This window comes from Schistocerca gregaria, chromosome X (genome assembly GCF_023897955.1).
Source record: "Schistocerca gregaria isolate iqSchGreg1 chromosome X, iqSchGreg1.2, whole genome shotgun sequence".
NCBI lineage: Eukaryota > Metazoa > Arthropoda > Insecta > Orthoptera > Acrididae > Schistocerca > Schistocerca gregaria.
This window is the reverse complement of record NC_064931.1, coordinates 804289894-804313989: the sequence shown is the minus strand read 5'-3', so window position 1 is coordinate 804313989 and position 24096 is coordinate 804289894. Positions and strand designations below refer to the sequence as shown.

The 24096-nt window shown below is 50.1% G+C and overlaps 1 protein-coding gene across 5 annotated transcripts in view; it reads right to left on the bottom strand.

Annotated features, from left to right (window-relative positions):
- LOC126297617 (dynamin-1-like protein) overlaps positions 1 to 24096 on the bottom strand; it is a 94636-nt gene that overhangs the window by 3591 nt on the left and 66949 nt on the right. For all 5 annotated transcript variants that reach the window (XM_049988635.1, XM_049988632.1, XM_049988634.1 and 2 more), the window contains 4 exons: positions 19479 to 19694; positions 12481 to 12675; positions 12141 to 12399; positions 11832 to 12043 (listed from right to left, as the gene is read on the bottom strand). In XM_049988635.1, the coding sequence (XP_049844592.1) occupies positions 11832 to 12043; positions 12141 to 12399; positions 12481 to 12675; positions 19479 to 19694 (882 nt within the window). The remainder of the gene's footprint in view (positions 1 to 11831; positions 12044 to 12140; positions 12400 to 12480; positions 12676 to 19478; positions 19695 to 24096) is intronic.

The following is a 24096-nucleotide window of genomic DNA, read 5'->3' as shown; positions in this document are numbered from 1 at the left end:
ATCTGTGAAGGATAAACGCCCTCCTCTGTCGACATGTGGTGTGTACAAAATTCCATGTACCTGTGAGAAAGTTTATATTGGTACTACCAAAAGAAGCGTAAATACGCGACTGAAAGAGTATAAAAGTCTTTGTCGACTTGGAAAAATAGAAAAATCAGCTGTAGCGGAACATGCTCTTCAACCAGGAAACCACCAAGTGAAGTTTTCGGATACCGAAGTTTTATCTACAACGTTAAATTACTATCCACGCTTATACAGAGAAGCTATTGAAATTTATAAACATCACGATAATTTTAATAGGAAAGAGGAGGCTATGAAACTCGGCAATATATGGACAGTGGCTCTACAAAATTGCTAACAATTTTTATCTTGACAAGGTGGTAATAGATAGTCATCCTTATCTCTGATATGGATTATCACTGCTCATCACGTGTCACCTGAACCACGCCCCCCTTTCTCACAATATATAAGTCGCTCTCAGACACCCGACCAGTCAGTCGGCAAGACTCAGCGGAGCACCGCCTCTGAGGAAGTCCACCGCAGTCCTGGACGAAATGAAAGGAGCAGAAAAAGTTCTTGGACCACGACCTCACATCCCGTAAAGTATATGAACAGCCGTATTACTTTCACCTATCCATACCACTTGCAGATAGTACATGGCAAAAACAAAGGAATAATTCTGTATAAGCTCCAAGTTCTTTAACTCTGTCATCGTTATCATTACACGAGATGTACACTGGAGAAATTGTGATTTCCTCAATTTGTTTTGAATTGAAAGCCGTCACAAACTTAATGGAAAAGTCTACAATGCACAATGCCTTTCTCGTATCACACTGAGGTGTCTTTAATGTTTCTGTGATACTCTCACAGGCCCCTCCCCTAAAATTAATAGAATATCCTACAAATACAACCTTATGGATGATAATGGAACTATTTCTTAAACCCCCTCCAACTGATAACATCAACAAAAAATTGTTTACATATTGAACTTCCAAACACTCAATACCCACAAATTTTGTAGCTAATCTTATACTGCTACATCAATAATGTGTAATAACAGCTATGTAGCAATTCACAATGAATCACTGCAAAATCCTTTACCACATTGTGACAGAAATAGCCTGTTAGTAAGAAATTACTGTTCAAGCTGGGTAACTAAACAACAGGATACACTGAGGTTTGATAAAGGGCAGTGATCGCTATATTACAACCACTTTAACACGTGTACTCATTATCATACCATGTTAAATTTATAATCAATCATAACACAAGGTAACAGTCATCACCACCCTGTAGGTAGTAACACGAAGTGATGAGAATGTGAAAGAACAGTATTTTATGAAACTGGATAGTTCATAAAACGTCCCCATAAACTGCTGAACTTCAATGACATTATAAATTAAAAGAAGTTTTACTCAATTTAACTGACATGTTTGCATATATTTGGCATTGATTATATCATGCCATGCATTTCTCGTACACAATCCAAACTCTTACACCGTTGTAGAGGTTATATGCTGCAAATAATATTTATATATTAAAAACTTGTTGCCTTTGGTGTTATTAGTGAAAAGTACAAATTGGGAGGAGGCGCTTAGGGGAAGGCGCTTAGGGGGAGGCAGAGGGGGAGGCAGAGGCGCGTAGGGGGAGGCAGAGGCAGAGGCGGGGGCCGGAGGCGCGTAGGGGGAGGCAGAGGCAGAGGCGGGGGCCGGAGGCGCGTAGGGGGAGGCAGAGGCAGAGGCGGAGGCGGGGGCCGGAGGCGCTTAGGGGGAGGCAGAGGCGGAGGCGGAGGCGGGGGCCGGAGGCGCGTAGGGGGAGGCAGAGGCAGAGGCGGAGGCGGGGGCCGGAATCGCGTAGGGGGAGGCAGAGGCAGAGGCAGAGGCGGAGGCGGGGGCCGGAGGCGCGTAGGGGGAGGCAGAGGCAGAGGCAGAGGCGGAGGCGGGGGCCGGAGGCGCGTAGGGGGAGGCAGAGGCAGAGGCAGAGGCGGAGGCGGGGGCCGGAGGCGCGTAGGGGGAGGCAGAGGCAGAGGCAGAGGCAGAGGCAGAGGCGGGGGCCGGAGGCGCGTAGGGGGAGGCAGAGGCAGAGGCAGAGGCAGAGGCAGAGGCGGGGGCCGGAGGCGCGTAGGGGGAGGCAGAGGCAGAGGCAGAGGCAGAGGCAGAGGCGGGGGCCGGAGGCGCGTAGGGGGAGGCAGAGGCAGAGGCAGAGGCAGAGGCAGAGGCGGGGGCCGGAGGCGCGTAGGGGGAGGCAGAGGCAGAGGCGGGGGCCGGAGGCGCGTAGGGGGAGGCAGAGGCAGAGGCGGGGGCCGGAGGCGCGTAGGGGGAGGCAGAGGCAGAGGCAGAGGCGGGGGCCGGAGGCGCGTAGGGGGAGGCAGAGGCAGAGGCGGGGGCCGGAGGCGCGTAGGGGGAGGCAGAGGCAGAGGCAGAGGCGGGGGCCGGAGGCGCGTAGGGGGAGGCAGAGGCAGAGGCAGAGGCGGGGGCCGGAGGCGCGTAGGGGGAGGCAGAGGCAGAGGCAGAGGCGGGGGCCGGAGGCGCGTAGGGGGAGGCAGAGGCAGAGGCAGAGGCAGAGGCGGGGGCCGGAGGCGCGTAGGGGGAGGCAGAGGCAGAGGCAGAGGCAGAGGCGGGGGCCGGAGGCGCGTAGGGGGAGGCAGAGGCAGAGGCAGAGGCAGAGGCGGGGCCGGAGGCGCGTAGGGGGAGGCGGGGCCGGAGGCGCGTAGGGGGAGGCGGGGCCGGAGGCGCGTAGGGGGAGGCGGGGCCGGAGGCGCGTAGGGGGAGGCGGGGCCGGAGGCGCGTAGGGGGAGGCGGGGCCGGAGGCGCGTAGGGGGAGGCGGGGCCGGAGGCGCGTAGGGGGAGGCGGGGCCGGAGGCGCGTAGGGGGAGGCGGGGCCGGAGGCGCGTAGGGGGAGGCGGGGCCGGAGGCGCGTAGGGGGAGGCGGGGCCGGAGGCGCGTAGGGGGAGGCGGGGCCGGAGGCGCGTAGGGGGAGGCGGGGCCGGAGGCGCGTAGGGGGAGGCGGGGCCGGAGGCGCGTAGGGGGAGGCGGGGCCGGAGGCGCGTAGGGGGAGGCGGGGCCGGAGGCGCGTAGGGGGAGGCGGGGCCGGAGGCGCGTAGGGGGAGGCGGGGCCGGAGGCGCGTAGGGGGAGGCGGGGCCGGAGGCGCGTAGGGGGAGGCGGGGCCGGAGGCGCGTAGGGGGAGGCGGGGCCGGAGGCGCGTAGGGGGAGGCGGGGCCGGAGGCGCGTAGGGGGAGGCGGGGCCGGAGGCGCGTAGGGGGAGGCGGGGCCGGAGGCGCGTAGGGGGAGGCGGGGCCGGAGGCGCGTAGGGGGAGGCGGGGCCGGAGGCGCGTAGGGGGAGGCGGGGCCGGAGGCGCGTAGGGGGAGGCGGGGCCGGAGGCGCGAGGGGGAGGCGGGGCCGGAGGCGCGAGGGGGAGGCGGGGCCGGAGGCGCGAGGGGGAGGCGGGGCCGGAGGCGCGAGGGGGAGGCGGGGCCGGAGGCGCGAGGGGGAGGCGGGGCCGGAGGCGCGAGGGGGAGGCGGGGCCGGAGGCGCGAGGGGGAGGCGGGGCCGGAGGCGCGAGGGGGAGGCGGGGCCGGAGGCGCGAGGGGGAGGGGGAGGCGGAGGCGGAGGCGGAGGCAGAGGCGCTAGCGGGAGGTGGAGGCAGAGGCGCGAGGCGGAGGCGGAGGCAGAGGCGCGAGGGGGAGGCGGAGGCAGAGGCGCGAGGGGGAGGCAGAGGCGCGAGGGGGAGGCGGAGGCAGAGGCGCGAGGGGGAGGCAGAGGCGCGAGGGGGAGGCAGAGGCGCGAGGGGGAGGCGGAGGCAGAGGCAGAGGCGCGAGGGGGAGGGGGAGGCAGAGGCGCGAGGGGGAGGCGGAGGCAGAGGCAGAGGCGCGAGGGGGAGGGGGAGGCAGAGGCAGAGGCGCGAGGGGGAGGGGGAGGCAGAGGCAGAGGCGCGAGGGGGAGGCGGAGGCAGAGGCAGAGGCGCGAGGGGGAGGCGGAGGCAGAGGCAGAGGCGCGAGGGGGAGGCGGAGGCAGAGGCAGAGGCGCGAGGGGGAGGCGGAGGCAGAGGCAGAGGCGCGAGGGGAAGGCAGAGGCAGAGGCAGAGGCGCGAGGGGAAGGCAGAGGCAGAGGCAGAGGCGCGAGGGGGAGGCAGAGGCAGAGGCGCGAGGGGGAGGCGGAGGCAGAGGCAGAGGCGCGAGGGGGAGGCGGAGGCAGAGGCAGAGGCGCGAGGGGGAGGCGGAGGCAGAGGCAGAGGCGCGAGGGGGAGGCGGAGGCAGAGGCGCGAGGGGGAGGCGGAGGCAGAGGCGCGAGGGGGAGGCGGAGGCAGAGGCGCGAGGGGGAGGCGGAGGCAGAGGCAGAGGCGCGAGGGGGAGGCGGAGGCAGAGGCAGAGGCGCGAGGGGGAGGCGGAGGCAGAGGCAGAGGCGCGAGGGGGAGGGGGAGGCGGAGGCAGAGGCGCGAGGGGGAGGGGGAGGCGGAGGCAGAGGCAGAGGCGCGAGGGGGAGGCGGAGGCAGAGGCAGAGGCGCGAGGGGGAGGCGGAGGCAGAGGCAGAGGCGCGAGGGGGAGGCGGAGGCAGAGGCAGAGGCGCGAGGGGGAGGCAGAGGCGCGAGGGGGAGGCAGAGGCGCGAGGGGGAGGCGGAGGCAGAGGCAGAGGCAGAGGCGCGAGGGGGAGGCAGAGGCAGAGGCGCGAGGGGGAGGCGGAGGCAGAGGCAGAGGCGCGAGGGGGAGGCGGAGGCAGAGGCGCGAGGGGGAGGCGGAGGCAGAGGCAGAGGCGCGAGGGGGAGGCGGAGGCAGAGGCAGAGGCGCGAGGGGGAGGCGGAGGCAGAGGCGCGAGGGGGAGGCGGAGGCAGAGGCGCGAGGGGGAGGCGGAGGCAGAGGCGCGAGGGGGAGGCGGAGGCAGAGGCAGAGGCGCGAGGGGGAGGCGGAGGCAGAGGCAGAGGCGCGAGGGGGAGGCGGAGGCAGAGGCAGAGGCGCGAGGGGGAGGTGGAGGCAGAGGCAGAGGCGCGAGGGGGAGGCGGAGGCAGAGGCAGAGGCGCGAGGGGGAGGCGGAGGCAGAGGCAGAGGCAGAGGCGCGAGGGGGAGGCAGAGGCAGAGGCGCGAGGGGGAGGCGGAGGCAGAGGCAGAGGCAGAGGCGCGAGGGGGAGGCGGAGGCAGAGGCAGAGGCGCGAGGGGGAGGCGGAGGCAGAGGCAGAGGCGCGAGGGGGAGGCGGAGGCAGAGGCAGAGGCGCGAGGGGGAGGCGGAGGCAGAGGCAGAGGCGCGAGGGGGAGGCAGAGGCGCGAGGGGGAGGCGGAGGCAGAGGCAGAGGCGCGAGGGGAGGGGGAGGCAGAGGCAGAGGCGCGAGGGGGAGGCGGAGGCAGAGGCGCGTAGGGGGAGGCGGGGCCGGAGGCGCGTAGGGGGAGGCGGGGCCGGAGGCGCGTAGGGGGAGGCGGGGCCGGAGGCGCGTAGGGGGAGGCGGGGCCGGAGGCGCGTAGGGGGAGGCGGGGCCGGAGGCGCGTAGGGGGAGGCGGGGCCGGAGGCGCGTAGGGGGAGGCGGGGCCGGAGGCGCGTAGGGGGAGGCGGGGCCGGAGGCGCGTAGGGGGAGGCGGGGCCGGAGGCGCGTAGGGGGAGGCGGGGCCGGAGGCGCGTAGGGGGAGGCGGGGCCGGAGGCGCGTAGGGGGAGGCGGGGCCGGAGGCGCGTAGGGGGAGGCGGGGCCGGAGGCGCGTAGGGGGAGGCGGGGCCGGAGGCGCGTAGGGGGAGGCGGGGCCGGAGGCGCGTAGGGGGAGGCGGGGCCGGAGGCGCGTAGGGGGAGGCGGGGCCGGAGGCGCGTAGGGGGAGGCGGGGCCGGAGGCGCGTAGGGGGAGGCGGGGCCGGAGGCGCGTAGGGGGAGGCGGGGCCGGAGGCGCGTAGGGGGAGGCGGGGCCGGAGGCGCGTAGGGGGAGGCGGGGCCGGAGGCGCGTAGGGGGAGGCGGGGCCGGAGGCGCGTAGGGGGAGGCGGGGCCGGAGGCGCGTAGGGGGAGGCGGGGCCGGAGGCGCGTAGGGGGAGGCGGGGCCGGAGGCGCGTAGGGGGAGGCGGGGCCGGAGGCGCGTAGGGGGAGGCGGGGCCGGAGGCGCGTAGGGGGAGGCGGGGCCGGAGGCGCGAGGGGGAGGCGGGGCCGGAGGCGCGAGGGGGAGGCGGGGCCGGAGGCGCGAGGGGGAGGCGGGGCCGGAGGCGCGAGGGGGAGGCGGGGCCGGAGGCGCGAGGGGGAGGCGGGGCCGGAGGCGCGAGGGGGAGGCGGGGCCGGAGGCGCGAGGGGGAGGGGGAGGCGGAGGCGGAGGCGGAGGCAGAGGCGCTAGCGGGAGGTGGAGGCAGAGGCGCGAGGCGGAGGCGGAGGCAGAGGCGCGAGGGGGAGGCGGAGGCAGAGGCAGAGGCGCGAGGGGGAGGCAGAGGCGCGAGGGGGAGGCGGAGGCAGAGGCGCGAGGGGGAGGCAGAGGCGCGAGGGGGAGGCAGAGGCGCGAGGGGGAGGCGGAGGCAGAGGCAGAGGCGCGAGGGGGAGGGGGAGGCAGAGGCGCGAGGGGGAGGCGGAGGCAGAGGCAGAGGCGCGAGGGGGAGGGGGAGGCAGAGGCAGAGGCGCGAGGGGGAGGGGGAGGCAGAGGCAGAGGCGCGAGGGGGAGGCGGAGGCAGAGGCAGAGGCGCGAGGGGGAGGCGGAGGCAGAGGCAGAGGCGCGAGGGGGAGGCGGAGGCAGAGGCAGAGGCGCGAGGGGGAGGCGGAGGCAGAGGCAGAGGCGCGAGGGGAAGGCAGAGGCAGAGGCAGAGGCGCGAGGGGGAGGCAGAGGCAGAGGCGCGAGGGGGAGGCGGAGGCAGAGGCGCGAGGGGGAGGCGGAGGCGGAGGCAGAGGCAGAGGCGCGAGGGGGGGGCGGAGGCGGAGGCAGAGGCGCGAGGGGGAGGCGGAGGCAGAGGCGCGAGGGGGAGGCGGAGGCAGAGGCGCGAGGGGGAGGCGGAGGCAGAGGCGCGAGGGGGAGGCGGAGGCAGAGGCGCGAGGGGGAGGCGGAGGCAGAGGCGCGAGGGGGAGGCGGAGGCAGAGGCGCGAGGGGGAGGCGGAGGCAGAGGCAGAGGCGCGAGGGGGAGGCGGAGGCAGAGGCAGAGGCGCGAGGGGGAGGTGGAGGCAGAGGCAGAGGCGCGAGGGGGAGGCGGAGGCAGAGGCAGAGGCGCGAGGGGGAGGCGGAGGCAGAGGCAGAGGCAGAGGCGCGAGGGGGAGGCAGAGGCAGAGGCGCGAGGGGGAGGCGGAGGCAGAGGCAGAGGCAGAGGCGCGAGGGGGAGGCGGAGGCAGAGGCAGAGGCGCGAGGGGGAGGCGGAGGCAGAGGCAGAGGCGCGAGGGGGAGGCGGAGGCAGAGGCAGAGGCGCGAGGGGGAGGCGGAGGCAGAGGCAGAGGCGCGAGGGGGAGGCGGAGGCAGAGGCAGAGGCGCGAGGGGGAGGCAGAGGCGCGAGGGGGAGGCGGAGGCAGAGGCAGAGGCGCGAGGGGAGGGGGAGGCAGAGGCAGAGGCGCGAGGGGGAGGCGGAGGCAGAGGCGCGAGGGGGAGGCGGAGGCAGAGGCGCGAGGGGGAGGCGGAGGCAGAGGCGCGAGGGGGAGGCGGAGGCGGAGGCGCGAGGGGGAGGCGGAGGCGGAGGCGCGAGGGGGAGGCGGAGGCGGAGGCGCGAGGGGGAGGCGGAGGCGCGAGGGGGAGGCAGAGGCAGAGGCGCGAGGGGGAGGCGGAGGCGCGAGGGGGAGGCGGAGGCGCGAGGGGGAGGCGGAGGCGCGAGGGGGAGGCGGAGGCGCGAGGGGGAGGCAGAGGCAGAGGCGCGAGGGGGAGGCGGAGGCAGAGGCAGAGGCGCGAGGGGGAGGCGGAGGCAGAGGCAGAGGCGCGAGGGGGAGGCGGAGGCAGAGGCAGAGGCGCGAGGGGGAGGCGGAGGCAGAGGCAGAGGCGCGAGGGGGAGGCGGAGGCAGAGGCGTGAGGGGGAGGCAAAGGCAGAGGCGCGAAGGGGAGGCAAAGGCAGAGGCGCGAAGGGGAGGCAAAGGCAGAGGCGCGAAGGGGAGGCAAAGGCAGAGGCGCGAAGGGGAGGCAAAGGCAGAGGCGCGAAGGGGAGGCAAAGGCAGAGGCGCGAAGGGGAGGCAAAGGCAGAGGCGCGAAGGGGAGGCAAAGGCAGAGGCGCGAAGGGGAGGCAAAGGCAGAGGCGCGAAGGGGAGGCAAAGGCAGAGGCGCGAAGGGGAGGCAAAGGCAGAGGCGCGAAGGGGAGGCAAAGGCAGAGGCGCGAAGGGGAGGCAAAGGCAGAGGCGCGAAGGGGAGGCAAAGGCAGAGGCGCGAAGGGGAGGCAAAGGCAGAGGCGCGAAGGGGAGGCAAAGGCAGAGGCGCGAAGGGGAGGCAAAGGCAGAGGCGCGAAGGGGAGGCAAAGGCAGAGGCGCGAAGGGGAGGCAAAGGCAGAGGCGCGAAGGGGAGGCAAAGGCAGAGGCGCGAAGGGGAGGCAAAGGCAGAGGCAGAGGCGCGAAGGGGAGGCAAAGGCAGAGGCAGAGGCGCGAAGGGGAGGCAAAGGCAGAGGCAGAGGCGCGAAGGGGAGGCAAAGGCAGAGGCAGAGGCGCGAAGGGGAGGCAAAGGCAGAGGCAGAGGCGCGAAGGGGAGGCAAAGGCAGAGGCAGAGGCGCGAAGGGGAGGCAAAGGCAGAGGCAGAGGCGCGAAGGGGAGGCAAAGGCAGAGGCAGAGGCGCGAAGGGGAGGCAAAGGCAGAGGCAGAGGCGCGAAGGGGAGGCAGAGGCGCAAGGGGGAGGTACTGCGATACACCACTTGAGAACGTTTCCCTTCAAATCAAAATCTAAGTATTTTTTATGAAATAATGTTCCTATATTTTTCACACGAGTTGCCACATCTGTGACAGTTTGGGACAATATTTTGTATAATTGATAAGAGGCACTGGCATAGGTCATCTTTATTGCTGCCAACTTCGCACCACTCTAATACTGAAGTTTAGCTCAATCTGACATTTTGTTCAATAATGTAACTAAGAACAATGCTACACACAACGTAGCAGTCGTTAGGAGATCAAGCACTGGAGGTACTTCCAACTTTTAATGAGCTTAATCACTTCATAACTATGGAGTCCAAGGCTCAAAGAAAGTTAACTGTACAATGCTTGTAAACACTACTAGAAATCCAATGCCTTACCAGTGACATTTTATTAATTACACCATTTTTTTGTTTATCTCCATGAACGTAATTTTATTAAGAGTAAATAGCAATAACTTTATAATCATAATGCCACAAAAATGAGTGCAAATTAATGACTGGAACATTGAAAATTTTAAGGGCCTGAACAAAAAATGTTGTAAAAATTGTGAAAAATGTCAATTTTGGGGATGTGAAAGTGGGATTATACTGCACTGCATATTAAGCATTTAAGTAACTTTAATAATTTCAATAAAACTTTGTGGCAAAATTTGTAAGGACATGTGGAAGATAGATTATGAATAAACCATTGATAGAAACATATTTTAATTTCTACATGAGAAATTAACACTTGTCAACTATGTAACATGTTTATGTCTCATGTTACAAATGTTGCTCAACGTGACGACCATCTGTATTCACAACAGCCTGAAACTACAATAGAGACTGCTCTATCCGTGCCCAAAACAATGGTAAACCGCGCAATGTTCAGCTGTCAAGACACAGCCTGTGCACGGCTCAAAGACTGGAAATTACATAAAGCATTCTCAGCCAAGGCAACAGTAACTTCTTCAATAATTTGTGATGCAACTGGTTGTCAGCCTACTGGAGAAATTTCCTAATCGCTAAATAATTTGAACTTCCAAATCAAGTTCAACAACCCCAGTGCTGAAAAAGGACCTCTCCATATTTCTTTAATGCATAAATATTCGCTAACAGCAGTAGCACTATTATTATTGTTCTGAGATTTATGAGTAAAGTCCTGCTCACTCTTTCCAGACCCCATGTTGACTCTCTGGAACTGTAATGCAGACTGATTTTTGTGTTTTAACCGTATGTTGTCATACCAGTATTGGCATCTAACAACAAGTCATGACACACACACACACACACACACACACACACACACACACACACACACACACACACTACTAACAACACAAACAGTGGACAGTCTGAACATCATTCCTATGAAGTTGGGTACACAGGTTTCCTTCTACACTGGCTCAAGAAGCGAAAGTTTAATTATAAGGACTCTGTCAATTTCAGAGTTAACCCTAAGTTCATTCTTTATTGTTTTATACAACTGAGGTTTAAACTGTTGGCTGTGAACCAGTTATCAGTGTGTTCCATTAAGCTCTAGGCTATGCCTGATGTGGGTGTGTGAATCCTTTCAGAAGTATCCTCATGTGTCAATACCAGTCCAGTTTTGGGGGAGTCCTCCATGTCCCTGGTAGGTCATTTACATGGGTCAAAAACAGGTGTGGGCAAGCACTGAATCTTGTAGGACTCCATATTTTAAGTTTCTCCAGTGTGAGATAATTTGTTAACGTGACCATTTTCTGACAAGATTTGACTACCCATGCAACACTGGTGCCATTAATGCAATTACATATTCATTTCCAAAACAGAATCTTATGATCCACGCAACTGAAGCCCTTGGCAAGTTCACAGAAAATACCAACTCTGTAATTTTTCTTGTTTAGTACTATTGAACTAAGTTGGTGAGTTCATATATTGCTTTCTTTGTAGAAAATCCTTTACAGAAGCAAACCATGCTGTTGCTAAAATGTTACTCTTAGGTAGGAGGTTCAATATTCTGTTGTAAGACATGTTTTCAAACTTTTTATGAATACACAGAGGAAGCAGAATCCATAATTAAAGGTCATTTGCTTATCTCTACTTTTATAAATCGGAATTACTACTGCTCATATCAGTCTTTCAAGAGATATCACTTGACTCATATTGACCGAATGAAAGAGGTAAATCTAGCAGGGCCACTATCAAATTCGACAGATGGTTTCAATACTTTGGTGAAATACCATCCTAGCAACAAGAACTGCTGCTTTTCAGTAACCTACTGAATTTTGAGATCTCTTCAATAGTTGACTTGGCAAAACTTTGATTTGGTGGTGGAGTATACAATGCTTGTCTAAGTACATATAAAACCTCCACTTCCAATGGCCCATTTTTCCTTCGATTTATGAAGTACTAATCAAGTCTAGTGGCCAATGAGCTAAATTTATCATCTGTTCACTGCTACTGCCATCAATGATTGGACATAGTTTTCCTTACTGAGTTAATTAGTATCATGCCTACAAATGTTCCCAACTGCCTTCTCTTTGTTCTTGGATTTTATTTTTATGCATAATGCATGGTTTATGTCTTCTGATGACATGGTGAGGAATTTGACAAAACTGCTTGTGGTGCAGTGTGCCCATTCCTCAAACAGTATATTTTGGTTTCCAATTTTCCGTGGTTCACCTAGTCATTCTCTGAACAATTGGACTAATTTTTCTATCCATCTGAAAAAATTAGACTAATATATCAAACAATGTAAAGTACAGAATAGAACAACAACAATACTATGAAACGACATATTGCTATTCACTGTATAGAGGACACACTGAGTCACAGACAGACCCAATGGAAAAGACTGCTACACATTTTAGCTTTCAGCAAATGGCCTTCTTCCGGAGTCTGACCACAGCTGCCAGAGGCAGAGGTCATGTGTATAGCAGTCTTTTCATTGTGCCTGTCTGTCACTCTTTGTCTGCTCTATAGCGTGAGTAGTAATCTGAAGAATAATATATCACTTAAATTTTGTTTTTACTTGTACAGTGTCAAGAGGCACAAGCTATAAAGGTAACCATTATACAGATAGACAGAAATTTAGAGAATTACCACCACAAAGTACATACTTTTAACATATCGGCTGCATCTTTTCTACGCTGTGCAACATGTTCCGCTTCACTCAACAGCTCCTCAGCCTGCGCCGATTTGTAAAGATGTGCAACCAGCTCAGACTGGAGGTTATCTTTCACATAATTTACAAGAAAATGCATTACAGCCTTTGGTACAGTATCCTGAATTGATTTACGTACTATATAGAAATATACTTTTATGAGGCGTTCTGAAACAAAACAAGAAGTCAGACATCAGAAAAGAATGATTAAGAATAAGAATGATTAAGAATATGAATGACTTAAAAGCCTGAATTATACACCAACCTATTACATCACAATCCCTTTTCTCTTTTTCTGAAAGTTTCCTGTTTGTCTGTACAGGAACTTCAGGTAGCAAATTTACTGGCTTTTGAGGCGAAAGCACACCTTTTGCTTCAAAAACATGGTTTGGTAAAGCAGAAGAATTAAGTTCTATAGATTTATCTCTAATACTTTGGTTTTCTTTATTATCCATGCGACCAGCAGGAAACAAGTTTGATAGCCACCCACTGGCATCAGCATTTGACTTGGCACCAAAGGAGTTCTGCAAAACACACAAATCTTTAGCTGTACCACAATATACACCTATCTAGTTAGAACTAAATTAATGAAAGTACTATATTACCTTGGCCCCTTCCAGTTCTACTGGTGTGTAAGGAAAATTACTTTCAGGATATTTTAGATTTGTAGGCTTTGGTGTTGGTGTATCTTCTTCAGCCGGTGGCGTTGAGAACAAGCACGACGCAAGCGCTGCATCTTTATTAAAATCTGGGTGCCTCGTATTAATATACGCAAGTTCAATTGCTACCAGGTTTTCTACCTGAAAAAAGGTAAGTCACATCTAAATAAAAAAGTTAAATTAAGAAAACAGTATACTGAGTTGGTTATCTTATACAAAGAACACTGGGTCTGTCACATGAGCTAGCTGACAAATTTACTTCACAAAATGTTAGAAATTTGCAGGCATCACATGAAATATTACATTCACAGAGTTCATCCTGTTTGTAAAAGGATGAAATAAAGTATCTGACTTGGAAGTGTAACAAATTTCTCTTTTCATTAATATAGGAGTTTCAGGTGGCTAGCAATGTGTAAGACCTTTTCTTCCCCATTTTTCACAAAAGTTTATTTTATTTTCTCTCTTACATTTTGGGATACTATTCATTATTTTGCCTTGCTCGTCATCACAATGCCCTACCACTAGTTTGGTTATGTCTTACAGCTTTGAAAGTTTCATACAAACATAACATTCTCATATCTCACTGAGACGCACTGCAATCTAGAGCACAAAACAGGGTGAAAATTATATAAGTATATGAAATAAAATCATCGTAACTTCTAAACAGTTTGCATAAGGACGTTCAAACTGAACAGTTAGCCACAGGGCATGATGGGAATTCGTATGTGCATTTATGGTTTAGTTTAGCGACAAAGCCCACTTTCATTTGGATAGGCTCGTCAGTAAGCAAAATTGGGATGTTTGGGGGAATGAGAATCTGCATTTCGTGATTGAGAAGTCTCTTCATCTTCAACTGGTGACTGTGGGGGTACAACGTCCAGTCACCGAATAATCGGTACGATATCCCTTGATGGCACAGTAACTAATGAACAGTACATGAAGGTTTCGGAAGATGATTTCACCCCCATTATACAAAGTGAAACTGATTTCAAGAAGATGTGGTTCATCCAAGACAGAGCTAGACCACATCGAAGCAGGAGAGTGTTTGTTGTCACTGACGAGCACTTTGGAGATCGCATTCTGGTCTGGGGTACCCAGAGGCCACTGGCATGGGCCCCAATTGGACGTCATATTCTCCAGATCTGAATACATGTGACTACTCCTTTTTTTCAGGCTACTTTAAAGACAAGTTATACCATTGCTGAGCTGAAAACAGCCATTCGGGAGGTCATCAACAGCATCAATGTTTCCACACTTCAGCAGGTCATGCAGAATTTTGATATTTGCCTGCACCAAATCATCGCCAATGATGGCAGGCATATCTAACATGTCATAACCTAAATCCAAATACCTGTAGTGATCCTTAAATGTTGAATGAAGTGTGTGTGTGTATGCTGTAGCTTGTAACTAATTTACGTTTCTTTTCATACAGTTCAATAATTGTCACCCTTCACTTCTGTCACATGGAATAGCACTTCAGTCATACAAAATGTCTTAACAAGCTGACTGAAAAAATATTGTAATTTCGCATTTTCTCTTTTTCTATATACATTATGCAGACTTCAGAGATTCAGTTAAAAATTCTACACTTTCCTGACTTACATGCATATTAAATGCGCTGTTGGTGTATCTTATCCTGTGTGAGGATTTGTGTATGTTTATGAGAATTTTCGGAGTTTTAGGACTATTATGCACTGGTTCATTCTTACAAAATCAACAACTGTGACTTATACCTGTGTATTCTACAAACATTTCAGAGATAAATTCCGTATGTTCTGTACCACAGGAACTTCAGATATGTAAACTTTCAAACATATCCTCAATCACTTCACTCGCCATTAGCATAGCACCCCCCCTCCCCTCCTTTTTCCTCTTCTTTTGTGTTTATATATTTTTTTTTTCAGTGTTTACTCATTTCACTTTCATTCTCTCAGCTTTCTTTCTGTTAGTTATTTTATTCTTTCACACCTATACATTTAGCTTTTGGCCAAAAGGCCCTCTTCTATATAGCAATTGCCTGCAGGGGGAGTGGCAGTTAAAACTATAAAACTAAGTAATTGAAAGCAGCACTCTGTGTTTTGCTCTTCAAATGAACAAGATCATTATCAGAATATACACTGTAAAAAGATACAAATTGAGATAATACAGAAAACTTGCACTGGTGTTATGTAAAGTACATATTTCCAGCATGGTTACTTATGTTGAAACTTGGCTGACAGCATCAATGATTGCATTTAAAGTACACTGATAGCTATAAATATTTAACTGGCTTTACTGTAGTTTTAAGCTTGTGTTTAAAGTACACTTACAGTATACTTACAGACGTCTATACGCAAGCCCATACAAAGAGGTGACTAAAATGTAAATTTCGTTTTCTGTAGTTGTAAAATAACTTTGGATACACTATGCCATGGACGTTACAAGTACTGTTGTACAGTCAATTTCATCTTTGGCTCTGTCAATATTATTTACTAATGTACTTAAAACATAAGTTTACGTACTACAGTACAGCCAGTTTAACCTTTAGAGCTGTTAGCCAACTTATCAACTTAACTCGCCATGCTTGAAACAGAATATTTATTTTACATAACAGCAATGAAAGTTTTCTGTATTATCTCAAGTTGTATCTTTTACAGTGTATATTTTCATGATGCTCTTGTTCATTTGAAGAATGAAACTGGTAAATAAAAAATAAGAAGTGCGACTTCTCAAGAACTTAGGCCTTCTCCTGACAGGGAAAACATACATATGACCACTGTCTCTAGCGTCTGTGAGCAGACTGAATGGTAACAGTGCCTCATAGGAGCAGCAATCCTGTGGTGGGGGGTGAGAGGTACAATTCAGACTCGGGCTGTGATGCAGACATGTAAGTGATGGACAATGTGGTGCACTGCATTTTCAGCAACTGGATGCTCCAGCTGTCTCTTGGTCAGTTTGCCAATGGCCATTCATGCAGACAGACAGTTTGTTAGTTGTCATGCCCACATAGATAGCAGAACAATGGCTGCAGCTTAGTTTGCATATCACATGACAGCTTTCAAAGGTAGTCCTGACTTTGGAAGGGCAGGAGATGCCTGTGACTGTACCAGTGTAGGTGGCGGAGGGATGATGTATGGGACAGTTCTTGCATATATGTCTGACCAGGGATATGAGCTACGAGGTAAAGGTTTGAGAGCTGGGGTCGAACAGGGATGGACAAGGATCTTGTGCAGATTTGGTGAGTGGCAAGATACCACGGTGGGAGGGGGTGGGAAGTATAGTGGGAAGGTTATTCCTCATTTCAAGGTTTGAAGAGAGGCAACTAAAACCCTGGCAGAGAATATGATTCAGTTGCTTCAGTCCTGAGTGGCACTGAGTCACAGGGGAGAGTGTTCAGGTTTTGGAGGGACATGGATAGGGTGTCCTCACCCCCAGTGCAGATCACAAAGACGTCATCAGTGGGGTGATTAGGAAGAATTCCTCTAGATCATCCATGAACAGATTGGTACAGCCTGGTGCAATGCTGGTACGCACTGCTGTAACATGGATTTGCTTCAAAAGAGAAGTAATTGTGGGCGAGGATATGAAGGAGGTTGTAGGTTTGGAGTCAGAAGGACGTTAGGAATGATAGTGTTCACTAGTGGCAAGGCCACTGGCATTGGGGATGTTCATGTACAGAGGAATGGCATCAACAATGACAAGCAGGGCGCTGTGTGGCTCGTACAGGATCAGGAACTGTGGAGAGTCAGAACAGGAAATGGTAAATGTCATTTAAATAGGAGTGCAGGTTACTGGTAACATGCAGTAGGTGTTGGTCCACAAGAGCAGATATTCTCTCGATAGGGCACAGTAATTGGCCACAATGTGCTGTCTTTCATGGTTTACTCTATATGACAGTTATGTCAAACATTATCAAGGATTATCACTGCTTAAAATTTGACAGCAGTAACATATATGAGAAACTGTGTACTATATTATACAACATATTTCAGATCATGTAATATTAACTGAAGAGCATGTCATAGCTCTAGAAACATATAATATGCCACTGATGGGTTATAAACCCAAAAAAACAATTTTCATTTCTAGAGCAGCTCACTGTGTATAGAAGATGTAAGCTGCAGAAAACCAAGCATTTAAGATTTTTCTACTGGCAGCAATTAGCAATGTTATTTATCTTGCGCAGCATCGATTTTGTTTTATTGCTCAAAGTACAATCATGGGGAAAGTATTATAAAAACAAAAATATTACCATTGAGTCAAGATTAGCATGCATAAGATGTATCCTTTAGATTACCTGCCCCACCCCAGGTTTATTTGGATGACAGACTTTCAGGACTCTTGTCTGTACTGAAAACATCTGCTTACCATCTAGAGGCACCAAAATGGCAAGTACTAGTCCTCTTCAAAACACTCCTCTGTTTTCCATGTCAATTCCACCACAAAAAATTCTCCCCTAGCATCTCAGATTGGATTAAACTTGGCTTATCTTTTCTCCCAAAGAAGGAAGGAAGATGAGGACTTAACATCCCGTTGACATCGGTGTCATTAGAGATGGAGTACAATCTTGACACGTTTCAAAGATGGGAAAGGAAATTGACCATGCCCTTTCAAGGAAACGATCCCAGCATTTGCTTGGAGCGATTTAGGGAAATCACAGAAAACCTAAAATGGCCTGATACGAATTTGAACTGTCATCCTCCCGAATATAAGTCCAGTGTGCTAACCACCATGCCACCTTACACGTTCAGTTCTCTCTACAAAAATAAATAACAATATCAAATGTCAGTACTTTATATCTGTCTTCTTTTTATGGAACTTCAGATTTTTGTAGTTTTTTGCTAACATTTTAAAAATAAATTACCATTATTGTGTGTGTGTGTGTGTGTGTGTGTGTGTGTGTGTGTGTGTGTGTGTGTGTGTGTGTGTGTGTGTGTGTGTATTAGAGAGAGAGAGAGAGAGAGAGAGAGAGGGGGGGGGGGGGGTAAGTTGCATTCTAACACACTAGTCTGTAGCATAACCATCATTCTTACACTTCTGCAACTGAGAATTACTGTTTAACCTATGGCAACCCACCTGCAAACCAACGTAACCTGTTTTTGATGAATGCATGCACGCTCTCTAATGATTAATTCCATTTCATAAAATAACCTAAAACCAGTTTTCGGGCTAGTTGCAACAATTTACAGAAAGGAGAATCTCTCTTTTCCTTTAAGTGAGAGTCAATGTAATGGTGAACTAAGTTTTTTATAAAATAAAATACAAAGCTATAAGTCTACATTTCTTTTTCTTGAAGATTTTACATAAAAATGGGAGTTATTTATCTTTACAGTCCTCATACTACAGTACACCACAACAGGTAGTGTGTCAGCATTAAGGTATTCAGAAAAGGCATTCAGGCAGACAAGGCACAGGTGTAAGGGAAGGGCATACAACTGCTATGTGGGCAGTCAAGCAGCCAGGCCATAGCATACACAATCATACTGTACTGGTAGAGTGCACAAGTCAGAGATGCCCAAGCAGCTTGTGCATGGACAAAACTTGTGCAATCTGATCATATGGTGACTTAAACTACCCACACCTGCCAGCAAATGTGACAAGGGGCACCTGGGATTGGGAATGCTCGTACCACATGGGGCAGCATTGCAACAATCTGTACCACAGAAATTATTAATCACTAAATTTCACAGTGTGGATGATAAATTTAAAATAGTAATTTATTTTCAAAATGTTCAGAAGTGTCATTTTGTGCCTTCACAGTGTTAAAAAATAGCAAAATTTCCTAACTTTAAAGTGGCATAACACAGTAACAGACAGTTATAAATGCTAACATTTGGTGTGTTTGCTTATCTTCATAGGAAGAACAAGTAAGCCAAGTTTCATCCAAATCCAAGATGGTGCGCAGGATAATGCTGTTTTCTGGTTGACATGACATTCAATGATCCAGGAATGTTTCAAAGAGGATTAGTACTTGCCATTTTAGTTTACTGAGATAAGCAGGTGGTGATCAGCACAGACAGTTGTGGGTAAGCTGAATAAACCTATGATGGGGAATGGTAATTAATGGAAAATGCGCCAGAATTTTTCTTAAGCAATTTACGGTAACCACAGAAAATCCATATCTGGAGGTCTGGAGGCTCAGGCAGGGACTAGAACCACAGACCTATTGATGATGATGATTATGATGATGATTATGACTGGTTTGTGAGGCACGAACCTGCGTGATCATCAGAACCCGTAAAAAGTCGCAATTTTTTTCAGTCCAATTTAGTCACAAATTATGATGATGATGACAGCACAAACACCCAGTCCCCAGGCAGAGAAAATTTACAACCCAGCACGGAATCTAACCCGGGACCCCATGATTCAGAGGCAGCAACACTAGCCACTAGACCACGAGCTGCGGACTCATACCTATCGAGTGAGAGTTCAATGTGTTGATAACTATGCCACCTTTCACGGTAACTGGGATTTGAATGGGTAAGTAATTAAATCAAAGACTGCACTAGAGAAACTGCTCTCTCTCTCTCTCTCTCTCTCTCAATTTAACAACCTGTCAGCTGATACCACCAGAAATCACTTACATGATAGCTTCACTTCTCAGCCAATCCATGTAGACAGGAAAAAGTTAGATTTTCTGATAGGAAATTAAAAAACAAAGGTCACTATATAAAATTCTAACACAAGATGCAGGTTATGATAGTAATAAAAGTAAATGAAAGTACCCAGTTCCTTCATTTATCTACACTGTATAGCCCTGACTCTACTGAAAACATAACACAATGTTTTTAAACTTTTTGATGACATTACACAACATTTTTATACTTTTTACAGCTCTTCTGAACCAGCAAAAGCTTTTACATAAAATTAACACACATAAAAGAAAAACCAAGATTAGTCTAACATTTTTCCTGTATCATAGCACTACATGCATAACATAATATATATTCAGCTTGTTTTCATACCATCTGATTCGTGACTGGTAGTCTTCGTCTCAGCAAATGAGTTACTACATCCACGATTTTTTCATGAAGCCTAGGGAAGCGCATCAGTTCCTGCTGGACTTCAGAACCACAGTGTTGGATGATTCTCTGCATTTCTTCATGGACTAATTCAACACAGCGAAGAGCAGGCTCTTCAAGGCGTCGAATTTGGCGTTTCACAAGAAGTTCAAATGATATCTGGAACACCATTATACACTAAATTTCACCTGACATGACCTGTCAGCAGTACTGGCCATGTTCATTAACATAAAAAAGTGATTTTTACCTAAAAATTTGGCTCCACAGTATAATTTTCTGCTAATAAGCGTAAACAACGGAAGTGAAAGGAAACTTAAAAAGGGTGCACGGAACTGTTATGTTTGAACAGTAGCACAGAATGTTGGTCTAACTTGTAAATGATATTAAAAAAGAAATATAATGCTTTAACACAGAAAAAAGGCAATACTGTTGAAATTCAATGAGGAACACCAAAGTTTATATGGAAGAAGGGTGGTGGGGCATTGAGGTTGCAAAAAGAAAACACACTCACAGATACAAACTGCAATGTTAAAAGAAATGTAAACAACTAAAGCAAATAGACAAAGAAAACCACTGAAATTCCAAAAATCAGATACTAGAAAGAAAACATGAGACTGACTCCACACAGGGTGGAGTCTAATATTTTATGCTAGTCATACACACACAAATGGAAAATGCATTTTTATATGTAACAAATTTAAATGAATATCATGTCTGCCAACTAATGAGGACCATCCAGTACTCTTGTTATCAGCATTCATTTGCATGAAATATTACTTCCAACCACATATACAACTTCTATCTCACAACTAAATCAAGTCTCAATCAAAATATAGTTTTCCACTAATCAGGGTGCTAATTTTATCCAATCCGAAGATTTCTCTCAGATAACCAACTCAAAATTCTTAATTTCTCCATGTTCTCATGGTCACAAACTGAAGTTTTTGATTTGCTATATCAGTTATAAGTGGGGATTCTGAGTTAACCTATGACTCAAAGCGCGCGCGCGCACACACACACACACACACACACACACACACACACACACATCAAAAAAAGTTTTGCATCATGTCGGTTCCAAGAGTTCTGGAACCTACATAGAAAATTGGAATAGAGATCAACATGAACATCATTTCCCCCTTTTTATTCCTCATAAAAACCACATATTGCATGTTGTACCACCATACAGCGAGACCTCCTGAGGTGGTGGTCCAGATTGTGGTACCCAAGTACCTCACAATACCCAGTAGCACCTCCTCTTGCATTGATGCATACCTGTATTCGTCGTAGCACACTATCCACAAGTTCATCAAGGCACAGTTGGCCCAAATTGGCCCACTTCTCAACGGAGATTCAGAGTAGATCTCTCAGAGTGGTCGGTAGGTCACATCGGCCGTAAACAGCCCTTTTCAGTCTACCCCAGGCATGTTCGATAGGGTTCATGCCTGGAGAACGTGCTGGCCACTTTAGTCAAGCGATGTTGTTATCGTGAAGGAAGTCATTCACAAGATGTGCACAATGGGGGCACGAATTGTCGTCTATGAAGACGAATGCTTTGCTAATATGCTGCCGATACGGTGGTTGCTTCCAAACATGTCTCCGACGTTTATCTGGTTGAAGACACATAGATGCTCACTGATGAAGACAACGTGATGCCAATCTTCAGTGGTCCATTTGGCACATTGTTGGGCCCATCTGCACCACACTGCACGGTGTCGTGGTTGCAAAGCTGGACCTCGTCATGGACATCGGGAGTGAATTGTGCATCATGCAGCCTATTGCGCACAGTTTGAGTCATAACACGAGGTCCTGTGGCTGCACGAAAAGTATTATTCAACGTATTGGCATTGCCATAAGGGTTCCTCCGAGCCATAATCAGTAGATAGAGATCATCCACCTGAGTGAGGCATGTTATCGGCAGTTCCTGTCTTTCTGTATCTCTTCCATTTCTGAACAACATCGCTTTGGTTCACTCCGAGACTCCTGGACACTTCACTTGTTGAGAGCCCTTCCTGACAGAAAGTAACAACACATACGCGATTGAACTGCAGTACTGACCATCTAGGGATGGTTGAACTACAGACAACACAAGCCGTGTATCTCCTTCCTGATGGAATGAATGGAACCGATGGGCTGTTGGACCCCCTCTGCCTAATAGGCAGTGTTCATGCAAGGTTGTTTACATCTTTGGACAGGTCTGTGTCTGTGATACAATATCCACATTCAATTTTTTTGATGTGTGTACATCGATTTGGTGATGGGCAATGATTGCTCTTATTTCTCCAAAAGCAATAACGTATTGTGTTCACTTAGAAGCCTCACTATCTTCTAACACTACTGCCTGCAATTTTTTTTTTTTTTCCGGGAAGAGCTATTCAGAAATGTTTTTATGCAATTGAAGGTTTTTAATATGTCAATTATGTTACCTGTTTTGCTAATTTGGAAATGTATAAACGTCCTGTTACGCCATTCCCCAGGTTCTATGGACATGCATACACGCAACTCTTGGGTTTTCCTGCAGTACTACAGACATCTGTATGCATCCTGAGCCGCTGACTTTCCACTTCTACGGACAAACTACTTAGATATCTCGGAATGAAAGAGTTTCAAGTATTTATCACACAACATATATGCCTCATTGCATACTACGATTTGCAGAATATCTCATTTCAATATTTTGAATTGTTTATGAGATATGATGGTTCTTATGAACACAATTTGCAATGTGCAAGGACATGAAGGGATGCATCACATGCGACTGTCTTTCAGAAACCCAAAAACTTCAGAACCAAATGGAATATTTTTCTGCACTCAGTTTTAAATAAAATTTTGGTATCTTATCTGCATTTCATTCACTGAAATGTATCAGCAAAAATCAACCATAAGTAAAGTTTAACCAGTGTGTTTTTGCCCCTGTGAACTCATTAAAATTTTGTGCAGTGTTTTACTTAACTTGATGTGGCGCAAATAGTATGGTGGATAACGAAAAGAAATTCAATTCTTTGGCAAGTGAAGATATCATACTGCAAAATGTGCGAAAATCAAATTTTGTTTTCATCTAACAGTTTTTGAAACATCATATGTTATGTATTTCATATGGCCAGAATGCAGTCTCTCAACACAGGCACCGGCATTTGGCGAGCAGTATAGCCATAACAAAAGCCAACCTCAGCACGGAATGCAGAGAGGACATCTGCTAGCAGCAAAAGGTTAATTGACTTGACTGTCAGTTTTTTGTGAAGCAATGGAATTAATACGCAGGAACACACATCCATTTGATTTTGTTTAACTTGATTTTTACTCCACAAGACAAAGGACATAGGTTGCTGGTTCCAAGTCACACTAGGGTATTGACATGGAACCAGAAACCTATGTTTCTTGCAAATGAAAAAAAGGTGAAACACATGCAAACAAAGTGTTGTTTCTTGCTATGCAGATCTGAAAAGAGTCATAATCACTTTTTATTTGTAGTTGGTGGCCCATTTTGGTAAAGTAGGGATCTTCAGATCAACTATTAAAAAGAAAATTATTGTGGGTTATCATGGACCCTCTCTACTATAATGCGAAGTTATTTCCATAAAAACACAGTTCGGTGTGGCTAATGGATGTAAAGTAATTTGTAGAGATGATAATGATGTCACTTATCTTGATGCTGCAGAATACCCATTGTACATGTAACTTTGTTGTCTATGCGATGATTGATTCCTTTGCTGCTCTGGATGAAAAAGGTGCAGTTCTTGACTATTACCAGACTACCGAAATCATGAAGCAGGATTTCACGATTTTTTGTTTAGGAAAAACACGGATTTATTGTCATCACTTTGATCTCTAAAGTAATTTAGTAAATTTCACAATGTCTAATCACAAAAATTAAGTACCACACACATTGTGGACAGCACACGTTTATTGAGAAACACACACAAAAACAACAATTCTCAACCACGGCCAAAACACAAGTGGCCAAAATTACGTTGCTGATCAAAGATCACAGTCATATCGATTTAAGATTTCTGTATCGATGATTGATACTGCATTTTTAAGTTATGTGAAATATCACATAGCATAAAGAATAATTCAGTGACAATAAGAATATGAGTGACAAAATCGTACATATAAATAATGCAAGTCAAACTAATAAAAATCATAATTTAAATATAGTGATTGCAACACCTACCCTATCATCATACTAAGCAAACGCTTTATGAAAACAACTTTAATTAGTGTATAATACCTCATAACAAAATGGGCTCTATTGGTCAGTTCCACAGTTCCATTACTGGGTCAAAGAAAGTATAAATGCAGCATTACAATAAAATGAAGAAAGACAGTTTGTAGATAAATATTTTATATCAGTGGCCAGTAGGCAGCAGTGATGGAATAACATCAAAACCAGCCACTAAGTAAAAATAAAAAGTGACTTACTGATGATTGAATTTATGATTACAAAGGCCAACAGTGCAAGGAACTTCCTTAATGACAGTGGCTTATCATAGTGGTTTGTAGTGTGCTGAAACCTAATCTAACAAAATATGTACTTTTATACTAACAACTGTAAAGAATA